At 46.3% G+C, this 20,094-nt stretch overlaps 1 protein-coding gene across 1 annotated transcript in view; it reads left to right on the forward strand.

The window, feature by feature from the left end:
• The window catches only part of LOC126234906 (voltage-dependent T-type calcium channel subunit alpha-1G), a 790,867-nt gene that overhangs the window by 333,308 nt on the left and 437,465 nt on the right, over window positions 1-20,094 (forward strand). The window contains exon 10 of the mRNA XM_049943646.1: window positions 11,975-12,067. Within this exon, the coding sequence (XP_049799603.1) occupies window positions 11,975-12,067 (93 nt within the window). The remainder of the gene's footprint in view (window positions 1-11,974; window positions 12,068-20,094) is intronic.

Genomic DNA, 20,094 nt, shown 5'->3' on the forward strand with positions numbered 1-20,094 from the left:
CCAGGAGCAACTACTGCACATTGACATTGCTTTTCAAATTATATGTGAGACGCCATATCCATGTGCAGTAAATCGTTCGTGGATATCTGATGAAGGATAAATTCCTAAACGTGTCATATGAGCAATAAAAATCATTCCTTACCTGATGTTTGACTGTTGCCATTGCGACGCAGTCAGCCTGAATGCAAAATTACTGACAGTGTAAATTTCAAGTTTGACGTAGGACAAAGAACGACAAAAGAAATATTTTTTCATGCGATATAGTTAAAATTAGCAACTCTCAGATTTTTTTTCTTTACTTGTACTGTGAAACCTTACTTCTTGCCAAATTTCATCACTGCAGATCTATGAGAAGTACCCTACACGAGTCGATGAGTGAGATTGCAACTATCAGCATATGTGGCATAAACAGCCGTATATTTTGATTGCATTGACTCAGAAGCTACGATCTTTTACACCACCAAGGGGCCGTACACCTCAATATGTAACTTACATTTCAACTTCGTACGTCTACCCGTTCCTAAGGAAAAGGGTTTTTACAGCCAAATTGACACACAGAAGAACAGCAAAGCGATCCAATAAGGGTTCCGTTTTTACCGATTGAGACACGACACCCCAAAAACTACGTAGACGTAAAGAATAAAAATGTAAAATGTTAATGACGTTTGTTCTATTTAAAATGTTTGATGAGCTTCCACACAAAAATTTCGGAGGCATTACTTTTCAGCAAGCCCTCGTATAAACACGATCTAATATACACACATCAAAAAAAGTTGTGCATCACCCGGTTCCCAGAACTCCTGAAGACAGGCGTTGACTTTGGATATTGTATCACAGACATAGTCGCTTTCACTGTTCAGAGATGTCACTAAACCCGCCCAAAGACGTAAACAACCATGCATGAGCAGCGCCTATTAGACGGAGGGGGTCCGACAGCCTATCAGTTCCAGCCATACCACCAGGAAGGAGGTACACAGCTTGTGTTGTCTGTAGTTCAACCAAACCTAGACGGTGAATACCGTGGTTCGATTGCGTCCGCATTGTTACTTAGTGCCAGGAACGACTCTCAACAAGGCGTCTCGGAGTGAACCAAAGCGATGTTGTTCGGGCATGGAGGAGATACAGAGAGACAGAAACTGTCGATGACATACCTCGCTCAAGCCGTCCCAGGGCTATTACTGCAGTAGATGACCGCTACCTAAGGATTATGGCTCGGAGGAACCCTGAAAGCAACGCCACCATGTTGAATAATGCTTTTCGTGCAGCCACAGCACGACGTGTTACGACTCAAACTGCGCGCAATACGCTGCATGGTGCGCAACTTCACTCCCGACGTCCATGGCGAGATCCATCTTTGCAACCACGACACCATGCAGCGCGGTACAGACGGGCCCAACAACATGCCGAATGGACCCCTCAGGATTGGCATCACGTTCTCTTCACCGATGAGTGTCACATATGCCTTCAACCAGACTATCGTCGGAGACGTGTTTGGAGGCAACCCGGTCAGTCTGATCGCCTTACACGCATTGCCCAACGAGTGCAGCAAGGTGGAGTTTCCCTGCTGTTTTGGGGTGTCATTATGCGGGGCCGACGTACGCCGCTGGTGGTCATGGAAGGCGCCTTGACAGCTGTACGATACGTGAATGCCATCCTCCGACCGACAGTGCAACCATATTGGCAGCATATTGGCGACGCAATCGTCTTCATGGACGTCAATTCGCGCCCCCATCCTGCACATCTTGTGAATGACTTCCTTCAGGATAACGACATCGCTCGATTAGAGTGGGCAGCATGTTCTCCGGACATGAACCTTATAGAACATGCATGGGATAGATTGAAAAGGGATGTTTATGAACGACGTGACACACCGACCACTCTGAGGGATCTACGCCGAATAACCGTTGAGGAGTGGGACAATCTGGATCAACAGTGCCTTGATGAACTTGTGGATGGTATGCCACGACGAATACAGGTATGCAGCAATGCAAGAGGACGTGCTACTGGGTATTAGAGGTACCGGTGTGTACAGCAATCTGGACCACCAGTTCTGAAGGTTTCGCTGTATGGTGGTACAACATGCAATGTATGGTTTCCATGAGCAATAAAAAGGGCGGAAACGATGCTTATGTTGATCTCTATTCCAATTTCCTGTAGAGGTTCCGGAACTCTCGGAACCTAGGTGATGAAAAACTTTTTTCGATGTGTGTAGAACGTCGGAAGTTCCATAACGCTTTTAGCGGATAATGCTGTTGTATACAGAGAAGACGCAACGCTACAAAATTTTAGCGAAATGAAGGAAGACCTGCAGAGGATCAACGCTTAGTCCAGGGAGTCGCAATTGACCCTCAGCGTAAACAAATGTGACATATTGCTAGTATATAGACAGAAAGATCCTTTATTGTATCATTAGACGTTGCAGAATAATCGCTGGAAACCATACAATATACAGGGTGTTACAAAAAGGTACGGCCAAACTTTCAGGAAACATTCCTCACACACAAATAAAGAAAAGATGTTATGTGGACATGTGTCCGGAAACGCTTAGTTTCCATGTTAGAGCTCATTTTAGTTTCGTCAGTATGTACTGTACTTCCTCGATTCACCGCCAGTTGGCCCAATTGGAGGAAGGTGATGTTGACTTCGGTGCTTGTGTTGACATGCGACTCATTGCTCTACAGTACTAGCATCGAGCACATCAGTACGTAGCATCAACAGATTAGTGTTCATCACGAACGTGGTTTTGCAGTCAGTGCAATGTTTACAAATGCGGAGTTGGAAGATGCCCATTTGATGTACGGATTAGCACGGGGCAATAGCCGTGGCGCGGTACGTTTCTATCGAGACAGATTTCCAGAACGAAGGTGTCCCGACAGGAAGATGGTCGAAGCAATTGATCGGCGTCTTAGGGTGCACGGAACATTCCAGCCTATGACTCGCGACTGGGGAAGACCTAGAACGACGAGGACACCTGCCATGGACGAGGCAATTCTTCGTGCAGTTGACGATAACCCTAATTTCAGCGTCAGAGAAGTTGCTGTGTACAAGGTAACGTTGACCACGTTACTGTATGGAGAGTGCTACGGGAGAACCAGTTGTTTCCGTACCGTGTACAGCGTGTGCAGGCACTATCAGCAGCTGATTGGCCTCCACGGGTACACTTCTGCGAATGGTTCATCCAACAATGTGTCAATCCTCATTTCAGTGCAAATGTTCTCTTTACGGATGAGGCTTCATTCCGACGTGATCAAATTGTAAATTTTCGCAATCAACATGTGTGGGCTGACGAGAATCCGCACGCAATTGTGCAATCATGTCATCGACACAAATTGTCTGTGAACGTTTGGGTAGGCATTGTTGGTGATGTCTCGATTGGGCCCCACGTTCTTCCACCTACGCTCAATGGAGCACGTTATCACGATTTCATACGGGATACTCTACCTTTGCTGCTAGAACATGTGCCGTTACAAGTACGACAAAACATGTGGCTCATGCACGATGGAGCTCCTGCACATTTCAGTCGAAGTGTTCGTACGCTTCTCGACAACAGATTCGGTGACCGACGGATTGGTAGAGGCGGACCAATTCCGTGGCCTCCACGCTCTCCTGACCTCAACCCTCTTGACTTTCATTTATGGGGGCATTTGAAAGCTCTTGTCTACGCAACCCCGGTACCAAATGTAGAGACCCTTCGTGCTCGTATTGTGGACGGCTGTGATACAATACGCCATTCTGCAGGGCTGCATCAGCGCATCAGGGATTCCGTGCGACGGAGGGTGGATGCATGTATCCTCGCTAACGGAGGACATTTTGAACATTTCCTGTAACAAAGTGTTTGAAGTCACGCTGGTACGTCCTGTTGCTGTGTGTTTCGATTCCATGATTAATGTGATTTGAAGAGAAGTAATAAAATTAGCTCTAACATGGAAAGTAAGCGTTTGCAGACACATGTCCACATAACATATTTTCTTTCTTTGTGTGTGAGGAATGTTTCCTGAAAGTTTGGCCGTACCTTTTTGTAACACCCTGTATAGGAATATGCGTACGGAACGATATGAAATGAAAAGGCCACGTAAACATCAGATGTCAGACTGAGTATTACTGGAAGAATTCTCAGGAAATGCAATCCATCAAAAAAGGAACTAGCTTACAAAACATTCGTATGGCCAACACTTGAGTATCTGTACCAGATAGTATTGATAAACAGAGAAGATTCAAAGAAGAGCAGCACGTTTCGTTACAGGTTTATTTAGTAAGCGCGAAAGCATCCGCTAGATGATCACTCAACTCAGACGCAGACGCTGCAAGGGTGGCGTCCTGCATCACAATAGGATCTACTGTTAAAATTCCGAGAGAATACATTTCCAGAATAGACAACCAATACAGGATGTTTCAAAAAGGACGTTACAACTTTAAAAATTCATATAAATTCGTTGAAACAAGATATAGAACTGGGTTTAGTGTTATTTTGTAGGGAAACACATCAAGTTATTTTACCTTAAACTAAAGATGTTGTTTGTGACTTCCGTTGGTTATCCTGCACATATCGGAAGTCTATTTCTTCCCTAACTCGCTGTAGCATTGCAGGTGTAACTTGCTCAGTGGAGGCGCAAGTTCTTGCTCTAAGTTCAGATAGAGAAGCCGGCACAGGAGGTACAAACATGACGTCCTTTATGAATCCCCATAAAAAAATCGAGTGGTGTCAGGTTTGGGGAACGTGGGGGCCATGCAATTGGCGCATCACGGCCAATCCATTGACCTGGAAAGCGGTCACTGAGAAAATCCCGGAAGTCAGGCAGTAATGGAGTGGTGCACCACCTTCCATGAAGTGAACATTTCGTTCTTAGTCATCCTCATCGATCTGTGGTATCAAACATTGTTGTAAAATATCCAGATACACTATCCCATTGATGGTTCTCTCACAGAACAAAGGGGCGGTACACTTTGTTCTTGCTCAATGCACAAAAAACGTTCAGTTTAGGGCTATCACGAATACGTTGCAATGTTCTATGTGGATTTTCACTGCCCCAAATCCTACAGTTAGGTGTACTAATCTTGCCACTTAAGTGAAAAGTCGACTCGTCAGAAAAGATGATGTTGTCCAAGAAACGTTCATCCTCAAGTAATCGATTTAACAAATACGCACAGACGCTATTTCGAGTAATTTTATCTTGTCTTTTATTGCTTGTACGAACGTCAATATGTACGGTTTCAAATGCAAACGGTTTCTCAACACACGGCAAACAGTCGTATGTGCGATTTGCAGTTAGCTAGATCCACGCCGGGTCGATTTGGTAGGGCTGTTGACAAAACGTTGTCTCACTCGCTCAAGGATGCCGTCAGATGTGCTTGGACGACCTGAGGATTTCCCATGTCTTACCGAGCACCCTGTTTCCACAAAACATTTGTACCACTCATAAATTGTAGGCCTACTAGGAGGATCTTTAGCGTGCTTGGTACGGAAATTACGCTGAACTGTTGTCGCCGACTTCGATTCTTCAAATCAAAACAAACAGCTAGCACGCTCGCGTCCAGTGAAGGCAGCCATCCTTAACACAACAACTACTAGCGCTCCTTACGTTGTAATTTGGCACTAGCGAACTACGCGAGACAAAATTTGATGTATTTCTCTACAAACTGACATTACAATCACCTCTGAAAGTACTATGAATTAATTATATGAATTTTCAAAGTTGTAAAGTCCTTTTTTAAACACCCTGTAGATTGCTTCCTCCTATGTATAACTCGACAAAAGACCATGAAGATAAAATTAGAGAGATTCGAGTCAACATGGAGGCTTACCAGCAAATCGTTCTTCCCGTGAACCATACGCGACTGGAGCAGAAAAAGGGGATGTGGCAGTGATACACAAACTCCCTCCGCCACTCACCGTAAGATAGTTTGCGGAATGCAGATGTAGAAATACTTGCGATGACCAAACGAACGAAACGGCGATGGAAATCGATCGACTTTACTGACCTGTATTCAAACTAATGAACAGTTTAACTTTACTACAGCATGGCTGTGAGTATAGAACAATGCGGTCTCAGTCGGTGTAGAATCATCTACTAGTCGCTCCGAGAAGTTCTCACACAATGGGCAGAAGTGACGCTGGCCAGGCCTTTTAAAGACCGATTGCTGCCCCACATTAATATACCTACGCCTTCAAAGGAAGAGCGTATAGTTCTAGCCTGATGGGCCACAGAGACTGGCCACTTTCCTTTGGCCACAGAAGTTCCCTGCCCTGGTGCCGTATCAACCGTTAGAGCGGCTGTCTTTTCTGTGTTTTAGTGCGTCTCACGACTAAGAAGACGCTCCTTTCAAACTTGAATCGTTTTAACGATACCGCCATCTCGAACAAGCTGTTAACTGTTCTCAAAACGACGGCAGCCGAGATTCCAGCTCCTCTGTATGTCTGGCCTATAATTACATCGCTTTCTTCCTTTCCCCCAGGAGTTAGCCGTTTTCGACCTCCACAGGCCTCTTTCGTTGCAATCTGCCGGGGCTAGATTTGTGTCTTCCATTGCTTCCTGTATGATTTTTCCTATCTTAGTGCTGGCCTTCCTCTCCTTCTTCTTGCGGGAGGCTGCTAGTTTAAAATCTTCCTTGGCCATCTATGGCTGGGCACTCTCTGTACATGCTTGTACGTCTGAAGCGTTCCAACCTCCAAAGTTTTTGTTACGGAGCGCGTTATCTCCAGTCGCCTCCATACCTACACATTTCATATCCTACGAGTATCTTGCCTCCTTAAGTGAGATATCTTCTCATAAAGCTCAATTCCCATGTTCTACTTCCTGCGTAACTTTCATTGTTTCAGGACACATTTCAGCTCCATACCAAACTATTTTGTCCACCACATTTTAAATATTATTTTCTCTGTGTCTTGCTCAATATTATTATTCCGTATTACTCCACGCAAAGCTTTATTAGCTCTCTTCCCCACTGTTGTCCTGGAACTAATATCCTTGTCACATGTACCCAAGTTATCTGTTATTGTTCCCAAATATTTTTAGCTTTCTCAGCGTCAGATTTCATCAAATACAGTCCCCTAAACATTCACTGCGTCTTTTCCTGACTTATTGCCGAATTCCATTTGATGTCCCCCTCTTAAGCTTCCTCAGCATGTATCCACATCCTCTTGATCTTGAGAGAATATAACTTGATCACCGGCCAGAGCATTTTTTGTATCAGCCATTCGTTGCCTGTTCCAAATAAATAATAGATGACATTCCACAACCTGGTTTAGACATTTGTCTAGTAAAATACTTTGAGTAAGCTTGTTTCCCATGTCAATCATTACTTTTGTGTTCATGTGTAACATTTTAATCAGGTTAATCTATTTTTCTCTCAATAACCCTTCTCATTACTTCCCAAAATTTTATTCTAATGCTGTAATTATCGGTTGAATTTTTAGACAAAACGAAGTAAAATTGGTATACAAATTATTAATATACCAGCGGGTTGCTCATCATCAAAGGGTCCCGAATCTGTCACCTTATTTGTTGCGTCTGGATTCATCCTTTGTTTCTGCTCTTGTGCAGCCTCCCATCCGCTCGTCACGACACGTGGAATTCTTAGGAGAACTCGTAGCATCTGGTGCTGTGGGTTTCCCACTCGCAATATTTTCCTGGTACTCTGAAACTTGCTTCATCGGAATCCGACTGTATGAAGGACGTTGAATAAGTAATGCAATACATCTTTTTCTCGGCCAATTTCGGTTGAAAAAATTTTTGAAATTTGCTGTGGGTCGTCGCGGAAAACTATAGTTTCATGAAGTTCAGAGGGGTGGCAGCGCTGTACATAGCCTTCAAAATAGCATCTGTAACAAAGGTACGTTCCGAGCAGAGCGCTGTTTTTTAGTTTCTTTTGGCGAAAAACTAGAGCATATCAGATATTCATAGGCACTTGCAGAATGTCTACGGAGACTTGGCAGTGAACGAAAGCACGTTGAATCATTGGGCGATGCGTCTATCATGAGCGCAATAATGTTGCTCGAACCTATCGGATGTCTCACGTGCTTGTCGGCCATATACACCTGTGACTCCTGCAATGTAGGAACGTGCGGACACTCTCATTCGAGGTGATCGACGGATCACAATCAAACACCTCGTTGCTCAACTGGGTGTCTCTATTGATAGTGCTGACACACTCTTCCACCAACTGGAGTACTCTCGGTTGTATGTCCGGAGGGTTCCTGGCCACTTAAGTGAAGACCATAAAGAGCAAGGAAGGACCATCTGCGCGGTATAGATTGCGCGTTATGAGATTGAGTGTCTCAATCTTTTGTCGAACATTATCCGACGTCGAGCAGTAGAGTGGTGTTATGTGGGCACAAAGGTCCTCTCACTAAGGTGGCGTAAGGCTGTCGCATTAAATTGCGATTATGTTGAAGAATAGGATTTTTTACCCAGAAGAGTAGGTAATAATATGTTGTAAAACCAGGCCGATTTCAAGGAAAAAAATTTAAATTTGAAGTGAAGGAGAGGCAGAGGGGGCGGGGAGGAAAGGGAAGGGGAGGGTTTATTGATGTTAATTGCATCGGAACTTCATGCGGATTCAGCGGCGACGAGTGAAAATGTGCTCGGACCGGAAATCGAACCCAGTATTTCCTGCTTACTAGGCAGTTGCGTTAACCACTGTGCCTTCTGGACACAGTGTTCACCGCAGTTGCTCGGACTGTCTCGGCACGCCTTTCGGCTGACACACACTCCCGCCTAGCGCTACCTATCGACAGTCCCCCTCGACGTCCTCCTTGCTCGCTACTTTGAGATTCCCGCAGGAGCTCGCATAGAACTGTGCGCCCGCACTGAAGGTGGTGCATTCATGGCCCATCGAGGCGAGTCAGCTAACAGAAAGAGTGGTGTCTGTTCTTTCAGACTTGTCCGAAAGAGTAGACACTACGCAGACCTATAAAAAAGGTTATGTATTAATATCTTCAGCTGCTGACGGGCGTTGATATATATCATCGGGGACGGGCGAAAATGTGTGCCCCGACCGGGACTCGAAACCGGGATCTCCTGCTTGCATGGCAGAAGCTCTACCCGTCTTTTTTTTTTTCATTTTTGTTTGGTATTGTTCGTTGCGTTTGCTCTGGGCGGACGTCACAAGACATCCGTTCAAGTTGATCGTTGATTCCTGTACTCAGTTTTTTTATTACAGAGAGCGAGCAGCCCTCTGACAGAACACGCTGAGCAACCGTGCCGGCTCCCATCTGAGCCACCGAGGGCACTGAGGATAGTGCGATTGCAGGGACTATCTCGCGCACGCCTCCCGCGAAACCCACATTCTCACCTTATATGTCCACACTTTAAATTCGTAGAGTCCCTACCCAACACACTCATTACACGTAGAAGACAATTTTACCAAGTCTCGTAAGAGTTCGGGTAATATATGTGCATCCGCACAGAAGAGGAAGGTCATGGCCGGTATTGCCAGAACTATATACTTATATAGATATGGTGTCTGTTTTTTCGGACATCAGCAGTCGCACTGTCCTCAGTGCCCTCGGTGGCTCAGATGAATAGAGCGTCTGCCATGCAAACAGGAGACCTCGGGTTCGAGTCCCGGTCGGGGCACACATTTTCACCTTTTCCCGTTGATATATATCAACACCTTGCAGCAGCTGAAGGTTGTTGTTGTTGTTGTTGTTGTTGTTGTTGTTGTGGTCTTCAGTCCTGAGACTGGTTTGATGCAGCTCTCCATGCTCCTCTATCCTGTGCAAGGTTCTTCATCTCCCAGTACCTACTGCAGCCTACATCCTTCTGAATCTGCTTAGTGTATTCATCTCTTTTTTACCCTCCATGCTTCCCTCCAATACTAAATTGGAGATCCCTCGATGTCGCAGAACATGTCCTACCAACCGATCCCTTCTTCTAGTCAAGTTGTGCCACAGGCTCCTCTTCTCCCCAATTCTATTCAATACCTCCTCATTAGTTATGTGATCTACCCATCTAATCTTCAGCATTCTTCTGTAGCACCACATTTCGAAAGCTTCTATTCTCTTATTGTATAAACTATTTATCGTCCACGTTTCACTTCTATACATGGCTACACTCCATACAAATACTTTAGGAAACGACTTCCTGACATTTAAATCTATACTCGCAGTTAACAAATTTTTCTTCTTCAGAAACGCTTTCCTTGCCATTGCCAGTCTACATTTTATATCCTCTCTACCTCGACCATCATCAGTTATTTTTCTCCCCAAATAGCAAAACTCCTTTACTACTTTAAGTGTCTCATTTACTAATATAATGCCCTCTGCATCACCCGACTTAATTCGACTACATTCCATTATCCTCGTTTTGCTTTTGTTGATGTTCATCTTATACCCTCCTTTCAAGACACTGTCCATTCCGTTCAACTGCTCTTCCAAGTCCCTTGGTGTCTCTGACAGAATTACAATGTCATCAGCGAACCTCAAAGTTTTTATTTCTTCTCCGTGGATTTTAATACCTACATCGAACTTTTCTTTTGTTTCCGTTATTGCTTGCTCAATATACAGATTGAATAACATCGGGGATAGGCTACAACGCTGTCTCACTCCCTTCCCAACCATTGCTTCCCTTTCATACCCTTCAACTCTTATAACTGCCATCTGCTTTCTGTTCAAATTGTAAATAGCCTTTCGCTCCCTGTATTTTACCCCTGCCACCTTCAGAATTTGATAGAGAGTATTCCAATCAACATTGTCAAAAGCTTTCTCTAAGTCTACAAATGCTAGAAAGGTAGGTTTGCCTTTCAATAATCTTTCTTCTAAGATATGTCGTAGGGTCGGTATTGTCTCACGTGTTCCAACATTTCTACGGAATCCAATCTGATCTTCCCCGAGGTCGGCTTCTACCAGTTTTTCCATTCGTCTGTAAAGAATTCGCGTTAGTATTTTGCAGCTGTGACTTATTAAACTGATAGTGCGGTAATTTTCACATGTGTCAATACCTGCTTTCTTTGGGATTGGAATTATTATATTCTTCTTGAAGTCTGAGGATATTTCGCCTGTCTCATACATCTTGCTCACCAGACGATAGAGTTTTGTCAGGACTGGCTCTCCCGAGGCTGTCAGTAGTTCTAATTTAATGGTGTCTACTCCGGGGGCCTTGTTTCGACTCAGGTCTTTAAGTGCTCTGTCAAACTCTTCACGTAGTGTCTTATCTCCCATTTCATCTTCATCTACATCCCCTTCCATTTCCATAATATTGTCCTCAAGTACATCGCCCTTGTATAGACCCTCTGAAGGTATTAATATAGAATTCTAATTTCGTTCTATACGGCTGCAGATCATCAATGGTGTCTGTTCTTTCGGACATGTCCGAAAGAACAGACACCATACCCATATAAGTATTTAAAAGAAGTGCTCCATTACTTAGTGAACGACCCTCGTATCCATTGTCTATTAAAATCGTTCTGGTTGTTCATTTCCTTTTCCAACGTGACTTCTCCAGCTGCATCTAGACGCACTGCCAAGACAACAGACTCGCATTTGGTAGGGCGACTGTTCATGGTTCAAATGGCTCTGAGCACTATGGGACTCAACTTCTGAGGTCATTAGTCCCCTAGAACTTAGAACTAGTTAAACCTAACTAACCTATGGACATCACACACATCCATGCCCGAGGCAGGATTCGAACCTGCGACCGTAGCGGTGTCGCGGTTCCAGACTGCAGCGCCTTAAACCGCACGGCCACTTCGGCCGGCCGACTGTTCATGTTTCTGTCTGGACATCCGGTTTTTTTTCCACAAATCGCCCTAAATCGCTTAAGACAAATGCCACGGACATTTTCTTTAAAAAGCACACTGCCCATTTTCTGCTCCATGCTTCCCCCACGTGAGCTCGAGTGCTCCTTCTCTACGAGACGTTAAATCCTAACCTGTCCTGCTTCCTTGTCCCACGCTAGCAGATTTGTTGAGACACAGAGACACGGTAGTAGTGAGTGTGGAGCGTTCCCCTGAGACGAGCGCGGCCCGTGCACCGCAGGCGACGCCGGGCCTGCTGTCGCCGCCGGGCGGCCCGCGGCGGCGCTCCAGCGTCATGTTCAGCGAGGTGGTGCTGCTGCACGGCGGCGCCGGCGCCGGCCCCGGAGGCGCAGCGGGCGCGGGCGGCGCCGCGCGCAACGTCTGCTCCAGCGAGAAGATGACGCAGACCGGCGACGGCAACGTCTGGACGCCCGCCGCGCCGCAACCGCCGCCGCTGCGACAGGTGAGCCGCACGCCCCCCCCCCCCCCCCCCGTCCATCGCACCCAGTTTATTCACGTTTGTCACAAAGCTCCGCCTAGAATGCTCAACGCCGTCTTTCCAGCTCTATTTGCGAGAACCGGAAATACTACTAACGTACCCTGAAGAGCTAAAGAAATTGGTACACCTGCCTTATATCGTAGCACGCAGAAGTGAACAGCACATTGCAACGCATTACATATGCTCAATAATGTTCACGTCTGGGGAGTTTTGTGGCCAGCGGAAGTGTTTAAACTCAGAAGAGTGTTCCTGGAGCATCTTTGCAGCAACTGTACACGTGTGAGGTGTTACATTGTCCTGCTGGAATTGCCCAAGTCCGCGGAATGCTCAGTGGACATGAATGGATGCATGGGATTAGACAGGTTCTTTACGTACGTGTCACCTGTCAGAGTCGTATCTAGACATCTCAGGGGTCCAATATCACTTCAACTGCACACGCCCCACGCTATTACAAAGCCTGCGCCAGCTTGAACAGTCCCCTGCTCACATGAAGGGTCCATGGATTCATGAGGGTGTCTCCATACCCGTACACGTCCATCCGCTCGATACAATTTGAAACGATGATGATGATGATGACGATGTTTGGTTTGTGGGGCGCTCAACTGCGCAGTCATCAGCGTCCGTACACTTCCTCAATCTGAACACAGTCCAGTCTCGCAAGGAATGATTGTGGAAAGATGAGGGCAACACGAACACCCAGTCCCCGGGCAGAGAAAATCTCCATCCCGGCCGGAAATCGAACCCGAGACCCCGTGATCCGGAGGCAGCAACGAGACTCATCCGACCAGGCAACGTGTTTTGGAAGGTAGGAGACGAGATACTGGCAGAAGTAAAGCTGTGAGGACGGGGCGTGAGTCGTTCTTGGGTAGCTCAGATGGTAGAGCACTTCCCCGCGAAAGGCAAAGGTCCCATGTTCAAGTCTCGCTCCGGCACACAGTTTTAATCAGCCAGGAAGTCTCATAACAGCGTACACTCCGCTGCTGAGTGAAAATCTCATTCTGGAAACATGTTTCCAGTCATCAACAACCCAATGCCGGCGTTTATGATCCCAGGCGAGGCGTAAAGCTTTGTGTCGTGCAGTCATGAAGAGTACACGAATGGGCCTTCGGCTCCGAAAGCCCATATCGATGATTTTTCGCTGAATGGTACGCACACTGACACTTGTTGATGGCCCAGCTTTGAAACATGCAAAAATTTGCAGAGGGTTTGCACTTCTGTCCTGAACTATTGTCTTCAGTCGTTGTTAATCCCGTTCTTGCAGGATCTTTTCCGGCCGCAGCGCTGTCGGAGATTTGAGGTTTTACTGTATCCCTGACATTCACGGTATACTCGTGAAATGGTCGTACGGGAAAATCCGCACTTCATCGCTACTTCGGAGATGCTGTGTCCAATTGCTCGTGGGCCGACTACAACTCCACATTCAAACATACCTAAGTCTTGATAACCTCCCATTGTAGCAGCAGTAACCGATCTAACAACTGCGCCAGACACTTGTCTTATATAGGCGTTGCCGTCCACTGCGCCGTATTCTCCCTGTTAACATATCTCTGTATTTGAATACGCCAGCCTACACCAGTTTCTTTAGCGCTTCAGTGTATTGTCACAAATCCGATGTAATACCAGGATATTATTATTGAAATGCAGTTACTCACAGATATCAAATGTGCACTCAAATTATAGTGTGGCACCGAAATTTGGTAGCTACTATAATTCGTTACTGCGGCCTCCATCTCCGCTGAAAAAAAAATAGTTCAGATTTTGGCCACAAGGTGCAAATAAGGCGCTCTGAATGCAGGAAAGACATATAGAAATATGAGCTAATAATACAGTCTTCGTTGCGGAGGTCTTTATTTCTAAATTTCGTTGACTCATTTCGCCTGTGGTAGCCATCTTCAGATAACAGAAACTTGTCATGGCACACGCAATCCGTAAGAATGATTACACGATGCGAATGCATCGCAAAATGCCACCAGAATATCAAAAAGATGAAAATCCCCAATGGCTATCAACTGGGATCCTTACTCATTGCAACCCATTTCACAGGCAATGAGGTTTTTCAACTTTTTGGTATCCTAATTGCATTTTGCGATGTGTCTGCATCAGTAATGATTTTTATGGATTGTGTGTGCCGTGACAAGATTCTATAATCTGAAGATACCTACCACAGGCGGAAGGTGTGGTATCAGATATCGACACCGTTGGTAACAGAACCGCAAGTTTCGGTTAGACGCTTATAGCGGTCACGCGGGATCAGGCAGACCCAATGGTGTGTGCCCACTGAGCCACAACTCCAGCGGCTCTGGACCACGAGTGCCCTCAGCCGCCATGGTGTAGGACGGCCGGCGGCAGCCACTCAGCTCACTTGCACTGGGAGCCTCATCGCTACGACACCGTTGTTTGTGCTTACTTTAGGGAGTATCTTCCTTGTTGACCTTGAGAGCTGGATTCTATTTCTTGCTGCATTATTTGTAATGAGCTTTCGTCCACATGTAGAAATACAGGTTAAGTAAATCTTCTGCTTGCTGTGTCAGCTTGTTCGTTAATCATTCCTGCTCGTGCTCAGCTTTGCCATGACGAAAGTGGCTGGACCATTCTGTAGCCCACCTGTCCTTACTCTTGTGTACAAATTCCTACACAGCAAAACGCGTAACTCAAATTGGAAACAAAATTCTCTGTAACCAAGATTCCATTTTTTGCCAAAATCTTACACTGGTTGCTGCATCAGCCGCAACGGTGTAATGGAAGAAATTGTATAGATATTTATATGTATGCAATGAGTCAGGACCGGGACGTGGGCAGAAAATCTAAAAACAAGTGAGAAACATTTGTGTTTAAATGAAAATTCCGCCATTTGACTGCACGTTTGACTGAAATTTCATTTAAACGCTATTATGTGATTGTTGCCCCAAACTAACCAAAGATTATCAACTGAGAAAGGCATAATGTTGATTTTATTATGAAGTGCCGGTTACACAATTCGCCCAATATGAGAACCAGATACATCAACGAGATACTGCAACCATAAAACGCGGTGATCAACAGTTACTCGCAGCAGTTTCGGTGGCATCTGAGCAACGTGTTGCTGTATACTGCCCACTGCCGTTCAGCCCATGTAGAGACCGAATGTGCCCCTGATACAAGTGCTCTTTCAAATATCCCCAGAGTCAAAACCCACATGGAAGAGATCAGGTGATCTTGCACGTCATGCGTCTGGAAAATCTGTGGAGATAACACGTTCGTAGAAGGTTGCATTAAACAGATCTTTCACTGGGGAATCGACACGAAGTGTTACCCTTCTTGCATGAAAAGAGTGGTTTCCACACAGACGCGCATATCCAGAGTGGAAATCACATGCTGAACAAGAAGGTCTCCATAGTTTGGAGACGTCACGGTACATCTGACAGGCACTCTGGGTGTATTCTCTCCAAAGAACGGACAGAGAACAAATGTGTTTCTGAATCCACGCCATACATTCACATATGGCGAGTGCAATGACCCTTTTTGCACAACACGCCCCAGATTCGGCAGTTGTGTGTATTCACTGCATTCTTTAATGAAAAACATGCCTCGTCACTCAATACAATATTGCCTGGCGATATATCATCAGCTTCGATCCTTACGAGAAACCGAAGAGAAAATTCAGAACGTTGCTGCGACCATGAGGTTTCAGTTGCTGCAACGTCTGGATCTACCTGTTTAAAGTAGACTACAAAACTTTGTAGACTGCTGACCATAGGATGAACAATTCTCTTGACACTGCTCGAGCACTAGCACTACCGGTGGCACGTCTGCAAGGTCAGTTATAGCAACAGCAATCTCCTCAACAACTTTCACGGGGGTAGGACGCCCTGCTCTTCCAAATGCTACGCCTAGCTCACCAGTGTTTTCGAATTTCATTATCATCTTCTTTAACCCTTGTAATGACATTGGGCCTCTCCTCAAACTATTCAGTAGGCGATATTCTCTCAATGCAGCACTGTAATTTCCGCCGTTCACATAAAATATTTTGACTAAGAGCGCACCGTCTCTCGTCTCAACAGCCATACTGTTCACTCAGTTTATGGCTTACCAGATGAGAACGTGGATGTAACAACGTCATAAAACAATGTACAGCGCCAGATTTTCATCTAGTAGCAGCAATTGACTTTTTTTCAAGTATAAATTGGGTTAGCATTAAAGCATTAATTTATCTACTAAAGCCGGCCGCGGTGGTCTCGCGGTTCTAGGCGCGCAGTCCGGAACCGTGCGACTGCTACGGTCGCAGGTTCGAATCCTGCCTCGGGCATGGTTGTGTGTGATGTCCTTAGGTTAGTTTGGTTTAAGTAGTTCTAAGTTCTAGGGGACTGATAACCACAGCAGTTGAGTCCCATAGTGCTCAGAGCCATTTGAACCATTTTATCTACTAAATTTCGCTGCCATACAATAATTACAGCCCACAGTGGACCTTCGCGTGTAGCTGCCCTTAAATACAACAACCTGGTAAACGGAAATGAGCGTATGGCATCGTTGGCTGTGAGGTCCCTTTTCGGGGAAGTTCGGCCGCCAAGTGTAAGTCTTATTTCATTCGACGCCACATTGGGCGACTTCGCACCAGTGATGAGGATGAAATGATGATGAGGACAACACAATACCCAGTTCCCGAGTGGAGAAAATCTCCAACCCTGCCGGGAATCTAACCCGGGCCCGCTTGCATGGGACGCGAGCGCGTCACTACCCATCTAAGCAGCCGGACAACAACCTGGTAAATTTGATTACTCGTTTCGGCCATTGAATCCTGTCTTCAGATCTACAAAAATGACAAATATGCAGGAAGCCCCTAGATACCCTACTACACTCCTGGAAATGGAAAAAAGAACACATTGACACCGGTGTGTCAGACCCACCATACTTGCTCCGGACACTGCGAGAGGGCTGTACAAGCAATGATCACACGCACGGCACAGCGGACACACCAGGAACCGCGGTGTTGGCCGTCGAATGGCGCTAGCTGCGCAGCATTTGTGCACCGCCGCCGTCAGTGTCAGCCAGTTTGCCGTGGCATACGGAGCTCCATCGCAGTCCAGTCTTTAACACTGGTAGCATGCCGCGACAGCGTGGACGTGAACCGTATGTGCAGTTGACGGACTTTGAGCGAGGGCGTATAGTGGGCATGCGGGAGGCCGGGTGGACGTACCGCCGAATTGCTCAACACGTGGGGCGTGAGGTCTCCACAGTACATCGATGTTGTCGCCAGTGGTCGGCGGAAGGTGCACGTGCCCGTCGACCTGGGACCGGACCGTAGCGACGCACGGATGCACGCCAAGACCGTAGGATCCTACGCAGTGCCGTAGGGGACAGCACCGCCACTTCCCAGCAAATTAGGGACACTGTTGCTCCTGGGGTATCGACGAGGACCATTCGCAACCGTCTCCATGAAGCTGGGCTACGGTCCCGCACACCGTTAGGCCGTCTTCCGCTCACGCCCCAACATCGTGCAGCCCGCCTCCAGTGGTGTCGCGACAGGCGTGAATGGAGGGACGAATGGAGACGTGTCGTCTCCAGCGATGAGAGTCGCGTCTGCCTTGGTGCCAATGATGGTCGTATGCGTGTTTGGCGCCGTGCAGGTGAGCGCCACAATCAGGACTGCATACGACCGAGGCACACAGGGCCAACACCCGGCATCATGGTGTGGGGAGCGATCTCCTACACTGGCCGTACACCACTGGTGATCGTCGAGGGGACACTGAATAGTGCACGGTACATCCAAACCGTCATCGAACCCATCGTTCTACCATTCCTAGACCGGCAAGGGAACTTGCTGTTCCAACAGGACAATGCACGTCCGCAAGTATCCTGTACCACCCAACGTGCTCTAGAAGGTGTAAGTCAACTACCCTGGCCAGCAAGATCTCCGGATCTGTCCCCCATTGAGCATGTTTGGGACTGGATGAAGCGTCGTCTCACGCGGTCTGCACGTCCAGCACGAACGCTGGTCCAACTGAGGCGCCAGGTGGAAATGGCGTGGCAAGCCGTTCCACAGGACTACATCCAGCATCTCTACGATCGTCTCCATGGGAGAATAGCAGCCTGCATTGCTGCGAAAGGTGGATATACACTGTACTAGTGCCGACATTGTGCATGCTCTGTTGCCTGTGTCTATGTGCCTGTGGTTCTGTCAGTGTGATCATGTGATGTATCTGACCCCAGGAATGTGTCAATAAAGTTTCCCCTTCCTGGGACAATGAATTCACGGTGTTCTTATTTCAATTTCCAGGAGTGTATGTCATTAAATATGTACAGGATGGAACAAATAATACTGGTCCGCAAAATATTTCATGCATCTCAAAACAAAAAAACTTACACAATCTACCCCAGACGTGGACGATGTAAATTGGGTTGCCTATCTTAAGGTGCATGAAACATTTTCCGGGCCAGTTTTAGTTTGCCCATCATTTGCAATCGTTTCAGTACTTTCCAGCGTGTAGCTGGAGTCAGCCCAAATAAATACTCATCACCATGTGTTTTAAGCAATACTCCAGCCCTCGCCGCGTTGCCTGCTACTGCCGTGAAGCAGCGCTGCTCGGTCGCTCCTGGAGTACTGGTTATTCATCGTATCTTATTGTCACTGTTAACAAATATCGATAAAACGCATATTGCACTACACTAACTGGGGACCGCTCTATCAAATGGTCCCGTGAAATTACGCTTTAAAAATCATGCTATTTGTGACGGGAAAAAGACCGACGCTTTCCGTCGCATCAAGGACGTGATGAGCAGAGTTTCCTTGGGCTAACGCCAGCTCCACATTGCGAAAACAAAATTGCAAACATCCGCCGAAACGTCGGAGAAAACGCGCCTGACAACTCTGAAGAGGGGCACCCGGTGCATGTATAAAATTACTCTAACTGTTTAAGCCTGGATACGTTGTATATACATTTACGTGATTACTCTGCAAATCACACAATTTTTTTTCGCAGACCGTTCGTGATACCAGTTTCAGACTATTTCTTGACCGTTCCATTCTCGAACAGTACTTGGGAAAAATGGAAAACTCAATCTTACCGAGCAAACTCTAATTTCCCATACTTTATTACGATAGTCATTTCTCACCACGTAGGTGCAGTCAACAAAATACCTTCTCGCTTGGACGAGAAATTTGGTATCTGAAATTTCGAAAACCCCTTTGCTTTAATGATTGCCGGTCAATTCACATATCATAACGTGAACCCTGTCCCCTACTTCGTGATAATGCAAAACGAGCTGCGCTTTGAACGTTTTCGATGTCCATAAATCCCACCCAAGAAGGATTCCAGAAGAGGATGTTCAAGTTTGTTGTAGTCATCTTCTAAAATTTTTACCAAAATGTATATTTGGTTCGCCTTCCCCACAACATTTTCTGTGTGCCTTGACGATCTTTAAATTCTTGTGATTTATTGTGTAGCCCCAGTTTAACGGAATTTTTTGTAGTACTCTTGTGGGGGATCTCACACCTGTTAATATTTATGGTCAACTTGAACATTTCGCCCCATGGAGACGTCTTCTTTAAATCATTTTTGCGTTCTAATGACATTACTGGGCGGTAAACGACAGCACCGTCTGTAACCAATCGAAGAGGACTGCTCAGACTGTGTCTTAAATCGTTTACATAGACTGGGAACAGCAGTGGGTCTACAACGCTTCCCTAGGGTACACTAGATGACTTCCTGTCAGTCATTACAACACAATGACGTTTCTGACAGGAAATCACGTATCTAATCTCACAATTGAGACGATATTCCATAGGCATGCAATTACACTGGCACTCGTTTGTGAGAAACGGTGCCAAAAGCCTTCCGAAAATCCGGAAATACGGAATCACCTTGAGATACCCTGTCGATAACACT

The sequence above is a fragment of the Schistocerca nitens genome, chromosome 2 (assembly GCF_023898315.1).
Source record: "Schistocerca nitens isolate TAMUIC-IGC-003100 chromosome 2, iqSchNite1.1, whole genome shotgun sequence".
Lineage (NCBI taxonomy): Eukaryota > Metazoa > Arthropoda > Insecta > Orthoptera > Acrididae > Schistocerca > Schistocerca nitens.